This window comes from Musa acuminata, chromosome BXJ2-4 (assembly GCF_036884655.1).
Source record: "Musa acuminata AAA Group cultivar baxijiao chromosome BXJ2-4, Cavendish_Baxijiao_AAA, whole genome shotgun sequence".
Taxonomy (NCBI): domain Eukaryota; kingdom Viridiplantae; phylum Streptophyta; class Magnoliopsida; order Zingiberales; family Musaceae; genus Musa; species Musa acuminata.
Genome location: NC_088341.1, coordinates 2,746,120 through 2,760,291, shown reverse-complemented (window position 1 = coordinate 2,760,291; position 14,172 = coordinate 2,746,120). Strand labels below are relative to the sequence as shown.

General features: G+C 34.4%; 1 protein-coding gene and 1 long non-coding RNA gene across 2 annotated transcripts; both read right to left on the bottom strand.

Annotated features, from left to right (window-relative positions):
- Positions 1–2,828: 2,828 nt before the first annotated feature.
- Positions 2,829–6,088, bottom strand: LOC135608900 (uncharacterized). Its single transcript, XR_010485638.1, has 5 exons — positions 5,900–6,088; positions 5,647–5,777; positions 3,335–3,465; positions 3,154–3,252; positions 2,829–3,064 (listed from the first exon to the last, which is right to left on the bottom strand). It is a non-coding gene; the product is annotated as an uncharacterized LOC135608900 (long non-coding RNA).
- Positions 6,089–6,929: 841 nt separating this feature from the next.
- LOC135608899 (uncharacterized) lies at positions 6,930–10,695 on the bottom strand. Its single transcript, XM_065101957.1, has 3 exons — positions 10,464–10,695; positions 9,587–9,675; positions 6,930–7,327 (listed from the first exon to the last, which is right to left on the bottom strand). Exons 1-3 carry the CDS (start codon positions 10,555–10,557, stop codon positions 7,127–7,129), a joined length of 384 nt encoding a protein of 127 aa, XP_064958029.1. The 5' UTR covers positions 10,558–10,695; the 3' UTR covers positions 6,930–7,126.
- Between the last annotated feature and the right edge of the window lie 3,477 nt (positions 10,696–14,172).

Below are 14,172 nucleotides of genomic sequence, written 5' to 3'. Positions count from 1 at the left end.
TCGACTGAACATATAGATAAGCTAATATGCTTTACATCAGAAAGGGTGTTTTAACATAATGGTACTCTTAACAGAATGTCAGCAACAATAGACTGTGACCAGGCCTGCTTGATACCTGGTAGTCTATGTGCAAATTACTGCTTTACCAGTTGATTCCATCTAAGAGAGAATCACACATTTTAACAAACCATTAAATACAACAGACAAGTGACTAAAGATTGGAACTTATATAAGAAATTCCATGACCAGACAATCAAGACAAACAACATATCAATCTGCAATTACATCTTCTACCATAGAGGCCACACTCTTACAAATTATTTAAATGTCGATTTGTCTGACTATTCATATATTTCTTTAAGAAATCTAACTACTCATATCTTATTATTGTGCTAGATGCTTCCAATTAAGTACAGTTCCTTTTAGTTTCAATTCACACAAATAAGAATTTATGTCAAATATAATTGTTTGATTCAACATAAGCTTTACAGCGATGACTGGGTTAAAGCACACTAACCGAAACTATTCAATAAATGATTAAATATTTTGGTGGATAATACACTTTCATCTGTCAAGTGCCACCAATTAAGGTATAAAAATTGGAAGAACCAGCAATTCGCACATGTAAAAGCCTCAAAATTATTCTGCAACTTTATTGCTAAAGAACAAGATGTAAGTTCCTAAGGTTGATTTGGACATACTGAATCAAAAAAGAGAAAACCAGATGGCAATTTAAGAGACATTATTCTTCGAATGTTATTGGCAACAGGTCAATATTAGATGAAGCTGGTATTCCATGGTAGAAAAAAGTATTCAAAATTTACAGATAGACTTCACACCTAATATCGGAAGAAGGCATGTAACTTCACTACCAAAACATTGATTTGAACAAATTGCCATAGAAACATGAAAAAAGTGGAAGACAAGGACAGTTACAAGGAAAGAGTTTGCTGTAATTAATGGTGTCATAACAATTCAACATAATACATCACTCATAGGATATTTCAAGGAAAAAAAAGGATAAGCAGATGTACCTTTTTTAACAGACCTTTTGCATGCATGAGCTCATACAGTTTCTGCATAAGCATTTCTTCCTCCACCTTTCACATGAAAAGGAAAATTAATCAGTCAACCTTGTAGAATTAATTACTAAAAGTCAGTCAAGATATATAGTCTAGTAGAAGCAAGAAAAGATGAAGCACCTGGAGACGATGCAACTCATGTGACATTGAACGATATGCATCCATGAGGACATCACTTTGTTTCTCCAAATGCCTGAACAGCGTTTAATCACATCGAATTGATAATTCAAAAGAATACAATAGCAGCAAATATCCAACCATGCACCCCCAAACTTACTTGAACATCTCTGCCGAGTGCTTAGTGTCCATCTTGACAAAATGAAGCTAAGAATCCACTACAAAATATGCAGCGTGTATTAGACACATCTCAAACTCTAATAAAGGTCTAAAGATATTGTTAATAGAAAAAAAAATCAACCATTTGGGTTTCTTTTTAACACACGGTGGGGTGATTAAAAGTGAAGGTAAAAGTGACCCATCATAAAGGATAAAGAAAAAGAAAAAATTGCAGTCGGAGAAGGTAACGTTTGGCATTTTATTCGAAGATTTACAAGAACATAAACAAAAAAAAACAGATTGGAACCGACTTGCTCTGCACAAATCTGTCGAATATGCTCAGACGCTCTAGATCACAACACAAATTGAATCCAACCATTTGCATTAAGTAAGACAAGGTTAGAAGGGATCGATCGATGCCTTAAACCAAAATAAAGGGGAACGAAGAGGCGAGAAACACAAGGAAAGACATCATATCAAGCAAAGAATTATGCAAAACAGGTGATCTAGAAGATTCGGATGCGAAAATACCTTCAAACAACGATTTGAGATCGGATGTGGAGCAACAAAAAATCCTATTCAAGTGCTCCGAGGGAACTGTTGCAGCAGCGGGGACGGAAGAAAGCGAGGGTTTGCTCCCACGCCCAAAGAAACGAAGGGGAGGCGCGTATAAGTAGCGTGTGTGCCAAACCCGACTCTTATCTGGGGATGAGACACACCGAAGATAACAGGTTTCGATGGAAAAGCCCCGACCCAACTTCTATGCGAGTTCGAACTCGCCCGTTAATATCGACGCCCTCGAGCCGTGCTGAACCTAAGCGGATTCTGATGTTGTGAATGGATCCGGATCGCATTGGATCATATATGATCCTACCCGATAACGCACTAGGATCCGCGAACGCCAGATCGTGAATCACTGGATAACGAAGCAAGGCTTATTACAATCCGACGTGGCAAATGCTTGACTTCATCGTAGCATTTGTTCGATCGGCATTTAACAATTTTAGAACTTGGACACTCAACCAATTTGAGTAAATATGATTTAATTAGTTTTATTCATGATCTAATGTATCAATCGTTGAAACAAATTAGATTGCTAGATTATTTTGAAATTAAAAAACATGCTTATGCAAAAAAAATAAAATCTGCAATCTAAATGCATAATAAAATCGAAAAATTAATACTATATCTATATGCATGAAGAATAATCAAATTCCTGACTACGACTATTTGATTGAAAATATCGAACACCATATTAATCAAGAATAATCTTCTACAAATATGAAGAATAGCTCAATCCAATTAAACCAAACTAATCATAAAATGCCATAGAAGTTAAAACCCTTGTTTTTTTCTTATTTTTTATAACCATTGGGCAGGATTTTTTTCCCTTCCTTTAAAACATTAACAAAAGAAATAAAAGTCTATAGAACTTGATAAATTGATACATACATACATACATACATATAAGAGCCATTCAAATGCAGCAGCCACAATAGGCAGAAACAGATACAGGCATAAATTTTCCAGAAATACAAAAAATGTGAGAACAAAACAACTGAAAATTAAATACACCACAAATTGAAGGACCTATTTCTCATATTCGAGGACCAGTTTATTATGAAGGTGGTGCAGGCTATGCCTTTGGCTTTGGTTTTACTTCGACTTCGTTTACATTCCGCACAAAGATGGCATCGGGCTCATGACTGCATGTTTAAATATTCAAAGTGGTATCAGCAACATCAAAAGATCCAACATATTCCCAGAGGTGACGAAAAAGGTCTGATAAACTTACAGTGTGTCAGCCTTCAAATGTGTAGCTAGATGCTACGGCAAGCAGATGGCCGTCTCTGCTGAAAGATAATGCAGCAATGCTTGTTGGGTATTTTGAATACTATCAGAACAAATAAGTATTGTCAATTTTGAGTTGTTTCTAAACATCAATGTTAAAGGTTCGCCATTTCATGAAAAACTACCTGATAAAGTCTTTTCTTATTGTTGCCATCCCATAGGTTAACATAACCGTCGCAACCTCCCGTTGCAAACGTCCCATAGCTGACTTTTGGCAGTTACCATTAATTGAGAGGATGGAGATGCTTTAAATTTTCTATCTTACACAAGAAAATAGAAAATTGAATCAAGTGTAGTGCACAAAGAAATGTTATAAAGGAAGAAGTTCTCTTCCCATAATCATTTGTATATATTTAATCTTGATTAGATTTTGCACTATCATAGAGAAAGCTCATCCAACCATCCCCTTTATTCACTTAGATAACATGCCTCACATTACTTGTTCCGGTTTCGAGACTGATGACTAAGAGCTCATGTATGCATGAATTACTTATGACAATAACAAGAAAATAGGTGACAACTAGGAATCTAAACATTCTACCAAATACGAGTGACAGGGGGCTTTTCCGATGACATAACTACATTATGCATTTTCCAATTGCACTCAAGCAAGCAAAGTGCTTATTTTGAGGAAGCATCATGTTCATAATGAGGGCATTTACTACATCAAATATCTTTTAGTCAAACAAAAAGAACAAATGTGAAATGTGCCAAGAATTTAGGTCTTGAAACATTAATAAAGACATGAATGCAGTACCATGTCGGAAGGTCAATTACTAAAAAAAAGGTTAGAACTTGGAATTACATTATTATCAATCCCATGTGACTAAGATAGGGCTCATAAAGCTAATTATCATGATCCATGAGAGTGCTAGAGTGATACCATAATGAGATCATGCACGGAATACAAAGGAAACATGTAATAAGTGTTACACAAAATTAGCTTATAGCAGCACATGCCCATGTTGATCCTAGTTAAACCAACAATCTCCAATGGTATGTCATCGTAACATGCCGGCTATACAGATAAGTCATCCTAACACAGCGATGAAGTTGCAAATCAAAAGAAAAAAATTCTATTATTTAATAGTCTAAAACAGAAAAGAACAAAATTTTTTATTTTTCTCAACTCTTTTAAAGCAAATGTGTGCCAAGATTTCAATTAAAACATCTGTTGAGCACCGAATATTCCCTATAAAACTGAAATTTATCAATTGGCACACTCCATAGATGGATGAAGGATATAAAACTCGTTCTAGATCTAGAAATTAAATTGAAAATGCAACACTGATTGGAAAAAAAATTATAAAGAAAGAATATGGTTGATAAATAGGTTCCAAATGTTTGTAAAATAGAAAATTATAATAACACACCCTGCATCAACTTCTGTGATGTCTAGAAAAAGAAAGAAGCCTAAAATCATACAGCCTATAGAGTATATAAAAGAAGGCATTCAGATTGCATGTCAAATTGGCCTCTCCACACAAAGGTAAGCCTCCATCATATGAAGCCACCAGCTAGCATCCGAGTGTTCTGCAATACCGTCCTAACTCCTAAGAAATATAAAGGCCCTGAGGAGCCTCAAAAAAAGAAATTCCGATCAATAATATAAACTGGCAGCTAAAGAGGTGGCCACTAAAAGAATAATAACAATAGGTCAGTACTTGTATCAGCTTCGGTATGTTGCAAATTGCCTACAGTTAATCTAAAAGCATTGGACATTTTCTAAGAAGAAAATTCAGTAGGTAGTGACAACAATTCCTAGGCCAATTGTGATTGATAATTTAATGCTGCAAATCCCCTATTTCCTAATTGGGAATAAAGAACTGATTGATTGCATATCCCTTTTTAAGATGTCCACAATAGCATATTTCCATCAAACAGTGAAAAGCCATGCAATTAACAGATATTGTCATGCAATGCTGAGAAAAAGAAAGAAGAAAGAGCAGTTCGATGTACAATGCTTTAGCAAATGCATGGTTTAGACAGGGCAGTTTTCCATGATTCAAAACCTAGTCATAAGTCATGAAGGAACAGCATTGCCATGGCCAAATTCTCAAAATGAAAACAAAAATCATCCCTTTAGGAAAATACACTATGTATCCTTGGAGGCTCGTGATAGACACAGATGGGCACTTGGCAACCATCACTGGATACAGCCCACCACTGTAAAGCTCCTAACTGGCAGATCTTTCATTAGCAGACTACATATTAACCCATATATAAGATATCTACGGATCTAAAACCATAATCCCACTGTGCTGTACTTATCAACGATCCACCGGATACAAACAGGACATGCTACAAAACAAAAAAACGCAATAATGGAACAAAAAACAAATGTGATTGGTCAAACACAAGCATAATTATAGTGTCTTATTACCAGAAAAGCAGCAAGAGAAACAGAATGCATCGGAAGGACATTGCTCGCACGCACCTTCTAACCGTATGATCGGCACAGGCGCTGAACCGTGCTGAATCATCGTGGAAGCAGCAATCGAGGACGGGGCCAGCATGCACGAACTCCCCCTCGAGAACGTTCGCCCCGGCATCGTAAAGACGAAGACTCTGAGCAAAAGGGAATCAGGCAGGCTTAGCACAGTCGATGAAAGAGATCAAAAGACCAAACCGCAGCGACACAAGGTTAGGTTCCCTGTGTTGCTCGCGTGTATGTTAAGAGACTTGTTTACCTTATCCCAGGAGGAGGTCGCTGTGGTTGGAGATGCCGTCGGAAGGAGGCCCGGATAGCTCCCTCCCGCCGGTGGTGGGCGGAAGGGTGGCAGCGGTCATAGCGACCGAGATAGGATGAAGGAAACGGCGATCCGATGGGAGAAATGGATGGAACGATCAGCGGTGGGAGAGAGCGGGCGAAGGATTCAAAACCCTGTGCGGCGTGCTTGATTTCAATTTTGGATTTCGGGGGAGCGTTCGGCGAATAACCAAATTGAACGACCGACGCGAGAACGTTCGACGTTATTTTGTTTTCTTATTGTTTCGGTGGCTTTGAGATTTGTGAACATCTCATTTTCGAGTGATGTGATGCGAAAATGAGTCATGACTCGAACTCGGTAGAATTTTTTAGGTCCAATACTTTTTGTTTTGTCTTAATCATGCATGTAAGCATCATATTCACATGCAAAGAATGCTTCGACCATATCAATTACGTGGGATAATTGGGATGTCCTTTTCTCTTGTATGACCAATGCAGTCAAAAATATTTTTCTTTACGAAAATACATAATATATTCATCCAAGAAAAAAAATTTATATATATATATGTCATTAACCATAACATAGTAAGTATGCCTCTTACATCCTTGCTATACTTGGAATTCTTTACTTTCTATATCCATAATAAACAATAATACTAATTTGATTACCAAATTTTTTTTTATAAACACACTAGTTCAAAATGAGATATAATCGAAAAAAAAAATCTTCGAGTTGTGACTCTTTGTCCCACTAGAATATTTTTCCTTCTTCCAGATATAATAATGCTCGAAAAAAAATAAGTCAAATTAATTTAGCTATGCTAAGTTAAAATAAAGGAATAACATGAAAAACGAGCATGCGTCAATCAATTCATCGTTGTATAAGATTCATAAATAGGACATACTTAATGCACGAGACTCTCATCAATACGTCGTCCAGCGACGATTAGTATATACAGTTTGACCTTTAAATATTTAGAGAAATTGTTTCCATAATTCAAACCTTGATCTGCCACAAAAGAGCGGATACTGATCATGCTAACATACTACATATATCCATCATGAGTATTATAGAGAGTTCACCACTGTATAAGATTCATGCTAGCACATCACATACTCAGTTCATCCTGAGTACAGTATTACAGAGTAAGAAACAAAGTAAGTTGAGATTACATAGAAGATTAGTGACAGCCAAGCAGAGCTGGGATCAAGGAGACCCCCCATGCTTGCGGTGACCTGGAGGGGTCGGCCGGGGGATATAAGGCATGAGAGGAATTCCATGTTCGATCGGTCCGGTTTTAATGGTTGCTTTCGAACTTGGAGCTGGATCGAAGCTGGGATAATCCTCCACGTTCATACTCGTTGAATCCTTTGTAGTTCTGATGGCGCCGGCAATGTAGCTGTTAACCTGAGAAGGATGCATGCCTGTTAGGCCATGTGAATCAGGTGAAAAACCATTAAATGATCAAATTGGTTGACAACAACAAAACATCCTCAGAAGAGAGGAGATGCACCAGAAAGGAGTATAGTTATGTGCTCAGGTCGTTTGCTATACTTGTGAAGGAAAACCAAGTAAAATAAGTTTGCTGATTAAACAATGTAAAATGTTGTTCCTTTCTTGGAAAAAAAAAGGAGCCTATGAACTCTTACAAGCCATTACTCTTCGGTTCCTAATCGACGTCGCACTATGTGGTATGTCATACGACAGAAAAAATCTGAGCTTGTGAGCTCTTACTAGTCATGACTCTTTAGTTAAGAGAATTTTTTTTTCTTTTTATAGAATTGTTGATTATCATATAAGCATAAAAATAAACTATGAATATGTTATTGTTATACAAAAAACTTTAATGCCAAAATCAAAATCAAACAACGATAGATCAATGTTAGGAAGATTTTGATGTTATTAGAAAAATATTTATTTGATCTGTAAACTCATCGTCGTCTGATCCGAAAGCTATAATGATAACGATCTGTAGGGAGAATCAGACTTGTCTTCTTCTTTTTTCCTATCATTTGCAGGACCATAAGTACTGAATTAAAGACTAAGAAAGATTGAGAATAGATCTATAATATCAATTTATGATATTTCACCCATAAGAGGTCCTACCTTTTATAAATGAGAGCATAGTGTCTAGGATGGTAATTAGGAGAGTCCCCATATCAAGATCCTAAAGAACTCTACCATAATTAAATTTTTTTTAATTGGTCGATAACCGTAATCAAAATCCAATCAAATTCATATTATATCTTACCTAATTAGATAGGTCCACATAATCTAACATTCTTCTACTTGATTCATTAATTGATAAGACATAAAAAAATAAAATCAAAATAAATAAAACATAAGTTTATTTAAAAATAATTTTACCTAATTAAATTTAAAAAATTTTGAAAAGCATTTTATACATAGTCATGAATTTTAAAATAAGCTAATAAGTCCAATAAATATAATAATACTACATTAAGTCAGTTACCGATGCAAGTCATAACAATTGTATATTAGACTTCCTTCTATATACCATAACATTGTTAATCTTTCTTTACGTAGTTTATAATGACCCCTGTAATTTATCTTGTCAAGATAATCCTGTTATCACATTCAATTATAATATACATAAACATAAATGTAAACATCATAACATAAACAAATAACCTTAATTAAGTAAAGAAGAATATCAATATTAATATCCACCTAAATATGCATCATCATATTTTTTTATGACTTGCTCATAAGCCTCATTCTAAGAACAAGTTCTTTAAATACTTTAGGTTACAAAACTTTAGTAAATGAATTAGCAATCATTAAGGTGGCACTTAGGTTCTCAATTGACATTTGTAATTTCTAGACTCTTGCTCTAACCATTAAGAAATTACCCCTCTAGTTAATATAAATATAAATCGTGAAATGAACTTCCTACTGCCAAGCTAATTTATAAAATCAACATATGAATATATCATCATTTCGAGATGTCTAATCTCTTGTATGTGAGCATATAGTCTTTCGTCCTCTTCAAATATCTTATCACTTTCTTTATAGATTTTCAATGTTCCATTCCTGAGTTTGAGCATATAATATAATTCCAACTACGTATACATAAGAAATATCATTCATTTGATTTATTTTTAAGTCATTCTTAGGACACTAGCTCTAACTTAATTTATCACCTTTGGTAATAGGTATATCATTAGTTGAGCAAAGCTGCATACTAAATCTCTCCAGAACTCGATCAATATATCATTTCTAGAATAGATAAATCAATTCCAAATTACATCCGCAAATAGCATGCATACGACAACAACATTCAGTGTTCCAGATTAAACATATACGCCTTGCGTCATTAACCCAGCAGCATGGAACATTCTACGTGCGATGGCACAGAGCACCACTTTGAATCATGTTTATGAAATGCCTCAAACTACCCTTTGGTGGGATAACACTACACCTAGCACTGAAGTCTAGTTGCTTTGAAATACAAGTCATACTTGCATTCATTTAAGTCATATTCCTAGTCTAGCATTAGAGACATTTGGCTATCATTAGGACACAAGCAGTGGATGAGTCGGTAATCTGTTGGCTATCATGAATCATTTCATCTGTTCCAGAACTAAAGTTACGGGCATGTTCCATAGTCAATTGAAGACAGTGCTCAAGCCACATATCACATACCTCCAGTTTCCTGTGGGTGATGACCGTCTTGACTCTTCCACCATGCATAGGCATGGCTGTTGTGCCTCCTTCATCAGTTGAGGCAGAGCCTGAAGATCCATTTAATGATATGTTCAGCAAAAGAGGAATCCGGTCAATATAAACACTCACTGAAAAGTAAAACAAAGCTATAGCATCCAAGATAATAGTAACTCATCAATGTGTTCAGCACAAAAGGAATCTGATCAATCACCAAGTAAAGCAAAGCTATAGCATCTAAAAGAATAGTAATCTATAGATACAGCAACTGACGGATACAATAGCTACGATCAGACACTGACAGCCCGAGAAAAAAGTAAACGTGAACAAGGAGGATCAAGCTAATGAATTGAATACATCACTGTCCTTTTGGCATGCCAAAGTGAATTATAATCCCCAGATAACTGTGATACTCCATCAAGCAGTTCAGAAGTATGATAAGATCGTAGATAATTCAGACACTAGTGAGGCATACAAAGGGTACAAGTCGGAAAGACATGCTAATGTGCTCAACTTTGGTTCAGGCATCACAAACTTTGCTCGACAGATTATGACATCGAGTTTATAGTCATTTATATGCGATGGCTATGGTCACTCTGTGAGTGCAGCGTCAACAGAAACACCAGAGTCAAAGAAAGATAAAAGGAAGTTATGGATGGTTTTAAGTAACTACAGATTTTGAAGTTAGATTAATCATGCAACAAAACAAATTTAATAACTTTACACAGAACCACAATGGCAGAAATGGATCAAAATGCCATTTTTCCATGTACTAAGACTAATCGATCACAAGTTCTCACAGCTACAAGGAACAAAACAGTTTATCTAAGAAAAAGGACAAAAAAAGGAAGAAAAATACCTGCAGCGATGGAGATGCTGATGCTGGAGGGAATGAAGAACGCAAGCACGGCCCCAGCGATCCAACCCATAGCAAAGAAGCGCAAAGATTTCATCTTTCTACCAAACTCTTCCGCTCACTCCTGCCTCTTAAGCTTTGCCCACAAATCCTGGACCAGGGGGATAACAAGAGCAGAAGAGAACCAGAGCAGCGAGCTTCACCCGCCACGGCTGGTTCCCGTCCATTTATTAGTCCTCACTCGGGGAGCCTGGCCGGGGAGGGGATTAAATGCTAAGAAGCGTGAGACGTCGAGCCGCCTTCGCGCAGAGATGAGAGTCGGTGTACGTCTGGGAAACAGGGCACGTCGATCTCGGTGGATTGCAGCCAAAGTCTCTGAGGACAGCAGTAATGGCTTCTGCTGCCTGTATGTGATGCGGGCTTCCTTTGCTTCTTCCCAAGAAAGTGTGAAAAGGATTCATTGTTGCCATAATTGTTAGGGCTTAGGGGTTGGGCGCAACGCACAACTCACAAACACTAGCGTAGGAAATTAAAGTAACTGTTTGATTGGGCGCAAATTACGAGTCTATTTGCTCTCAAATAAAGCATTTATAATTAATAATTATATATATATATAATGAATTGAAAATAAGAGTGGATTGTTTCTTCCTACATAAATACATTAAAACAAGTATTTACATTTATAGTATTTGTATTTATAATAAAAAAAAATCATATAAACATGTGAAACCGACTAACCAATAATTCCATTTTGATCCTTCAACCATAAATCAAAATATTTAAATAAAAATTAATATAATACATTCATCAAGTTCATATAAATCAATCATACATATCACTCACTTTTGATGTGGAACTAATGAGATATTATAAATCGATCCTAATTAAATTAAATATTATGACTTATCATTATTATTATATTTATGTTTAAAATATTTATAAATAATATACGTAGACAATCAAACGAGTCCTAAATTGCTCTCATCTAGATTGATTTTGACAATAATTTAGAATCAATCCCATGTCTCTTCCATACCCTTCGTCACTAATACCCATGTATAAATGCAATAAAATAGTATATCTAGTGCAATGATACTTGTACATGCATGAAATAATTGTGAATGGTAGGTTTAGACAATCAACCGATTCGTCAATGCTCTTTGTTTAAATAAATATTGATTGACACAAACACACATTGATTTAGTTGGGGTCATTGCTGCCTTCCATCAAACACATGTCTGATGGTGAGATTTCCAAAGTAGATGATGATATCAAGGTTTTGGTCCAAAGTCTACTGGCGAAGAGCATGGGGTGGGGGCAATCGGAGTCTCTTGTTCTCTCTCTGCAATGTTTTCATGGATTTAGTATGGTGGTGGTTTTAATATATTTCACATCCAAAACTTTCCAAAGATTAAACCTTGTTTTTTTCAAAGAAGATTACACTTATTAAGACGTATATAAACAGAGAGTATAGAAAATATAACGGACATACAAAGAGGAAAGAAGAAAAACTTGACATTCAAATAATTTCAAACTATTGTTTATCTGAACATAATGTTAATGTAGAAAGAAAAAATTTTTTTGGAGCAATTGATGGACAAAAACCCTGTGGACATTGAAAAATTAAGCAAATCGATTAGAAAAAAAAATACATATAATTCATCAATTAGGTACCTTAATTTGTCCATTCACAAATTACATAATCGTTCTAATTTATAACAATCGTCCTAATCATAAATTACTATAACAATCATACAGAATTAGCATTTGAAGTTTGGATGGATAGAATAGTCTGTAAATATAAAAATTATTCTTATTCTTCTATTTTGTAAAAAAAATTAATATCAATATCTGAAATCAAATAAAATAGATTTAATTTTTAATGTGTACATTTCAATACTATTCAGAAACTTTTTATCTAATCTAAATCGATATATAATGAGAACTAGGTTTACTTTTTTCTATCTTTATATCCTTCACAGGATTGCTATAAACCATGGATTAAAACGATGAATTAAAAACAAATAAGAGATAAGAAAAGATATATAATCTCTTATTAATTGATTTTACTAATCATATACATCTCCAAAAGGTTATATCCTTTCTTATACGAGAGTATAGATTCTAGAATACGTAATTAGGAAAGTCTTTTCCATCAAGATCAATTTCTAAAGAATTCTACCACAACAGCATATAGTGACGCTGCACAGCCACCATAACCACCTTATATAGTGATATTTTACAACTGTTGTAACTATCATAGTCACCACAGGTAGTAGCATTGTATAGCCATCTCAACTATCATAGATAGTAGCATTGCTACAACCGTCACATGTAGTAGCACTGTGCATTCATCATAAGGTTGTCACATCTTACAATGCTTGCATTGAGCACACAACAATTGCTCGCGACTAAGCTGATAACTATCAGAAGCCATCACCCTTAACAATACTCTTACCAACAACAAGTTGTTGACAATGATCCATCGATCAAACACAAAAAACCTCATATTACTTACAAGCAAGTGATAGGATGAACTAGATAAAAAAATAGATCAGCAATACAGATGAATTATTTATGCATTATAAATAAAATTTAAATAATATATTTATGCAAGCAAAGGTGTTAACAAATAGGTTTAAAATATTTGATTTCATAAACGTAACTCTAATATCAATTATAAACATAAAAATTATCTTGCTTCTATACGAAAAAATTTTAATATCAAAATCTAAAATCAAATAATTTAATATTAAAATTATGATACGTATCTTTCGATGCTATTTAAAAAGCTTTATCTGATCTGAGGACATACTATCATCGGATCCAAAAAACTATAACAATACCAATATGAAAGAAGAATTAGATGTATATTCTTTTCTCTTCCTATCTTTCACAAGACCTCTATAAGTAATATACTAGAATAAAGATGAGATAAGAGAATATTTGTAATATCTCATTTATCAATTTTACTAGTTGTACTTGTCACTGTAAGGTTCTATCTTTTTATAGGTTAGAACAAAGGGTCAAGAATAAGTAATTATAAGAATTTCACCCATGAAGGTTATCTAATAAAAAATCATATTATAATTAGATTTTTTTTCTTCTATTGATCAATAATCATAATCAAAATTCAATCATATCTATAATATATATTACGTAATTAGATAAAACCATATAATATAATATTACTTGATATTTTTCATAAACAATCGAGTTAAATCATATCTGTTCTTCAAAATCCTTAAACTTAAACCTCAATGCATAGATTTATGAATATATATATATATATATATATATATATATATATATATATATATATATATATATATATAGAAGGAGTAAAAGTTTTTCATCATTTGTTAAAACCAAAGCTTTGTACCATAAGATGATGGAATGATTATAAAAATAATAATTATTAAGATATCTTAAAATAATTATATATGTCAATTATGCCCAAATGTGTGGTTACCTACGAGGATCCATCCCGAAAGCGAAAATAAGAGATATTATCTATTATCCACGTGGATACGAGGCAAATCTAAGGTTCATTCTAATTATTAGCACCGAATCCAATTAATTTTCCTAAAACTATCCTTATTTTCAGACCAAAGAAATTCCACAGAAGCTTTGTTGATTTATGTGTTTGATAATTTTGATTAAAATATGAGTTGACATAAGGCAAGGCAAAGTAGGGAGGGATGCCATTGAT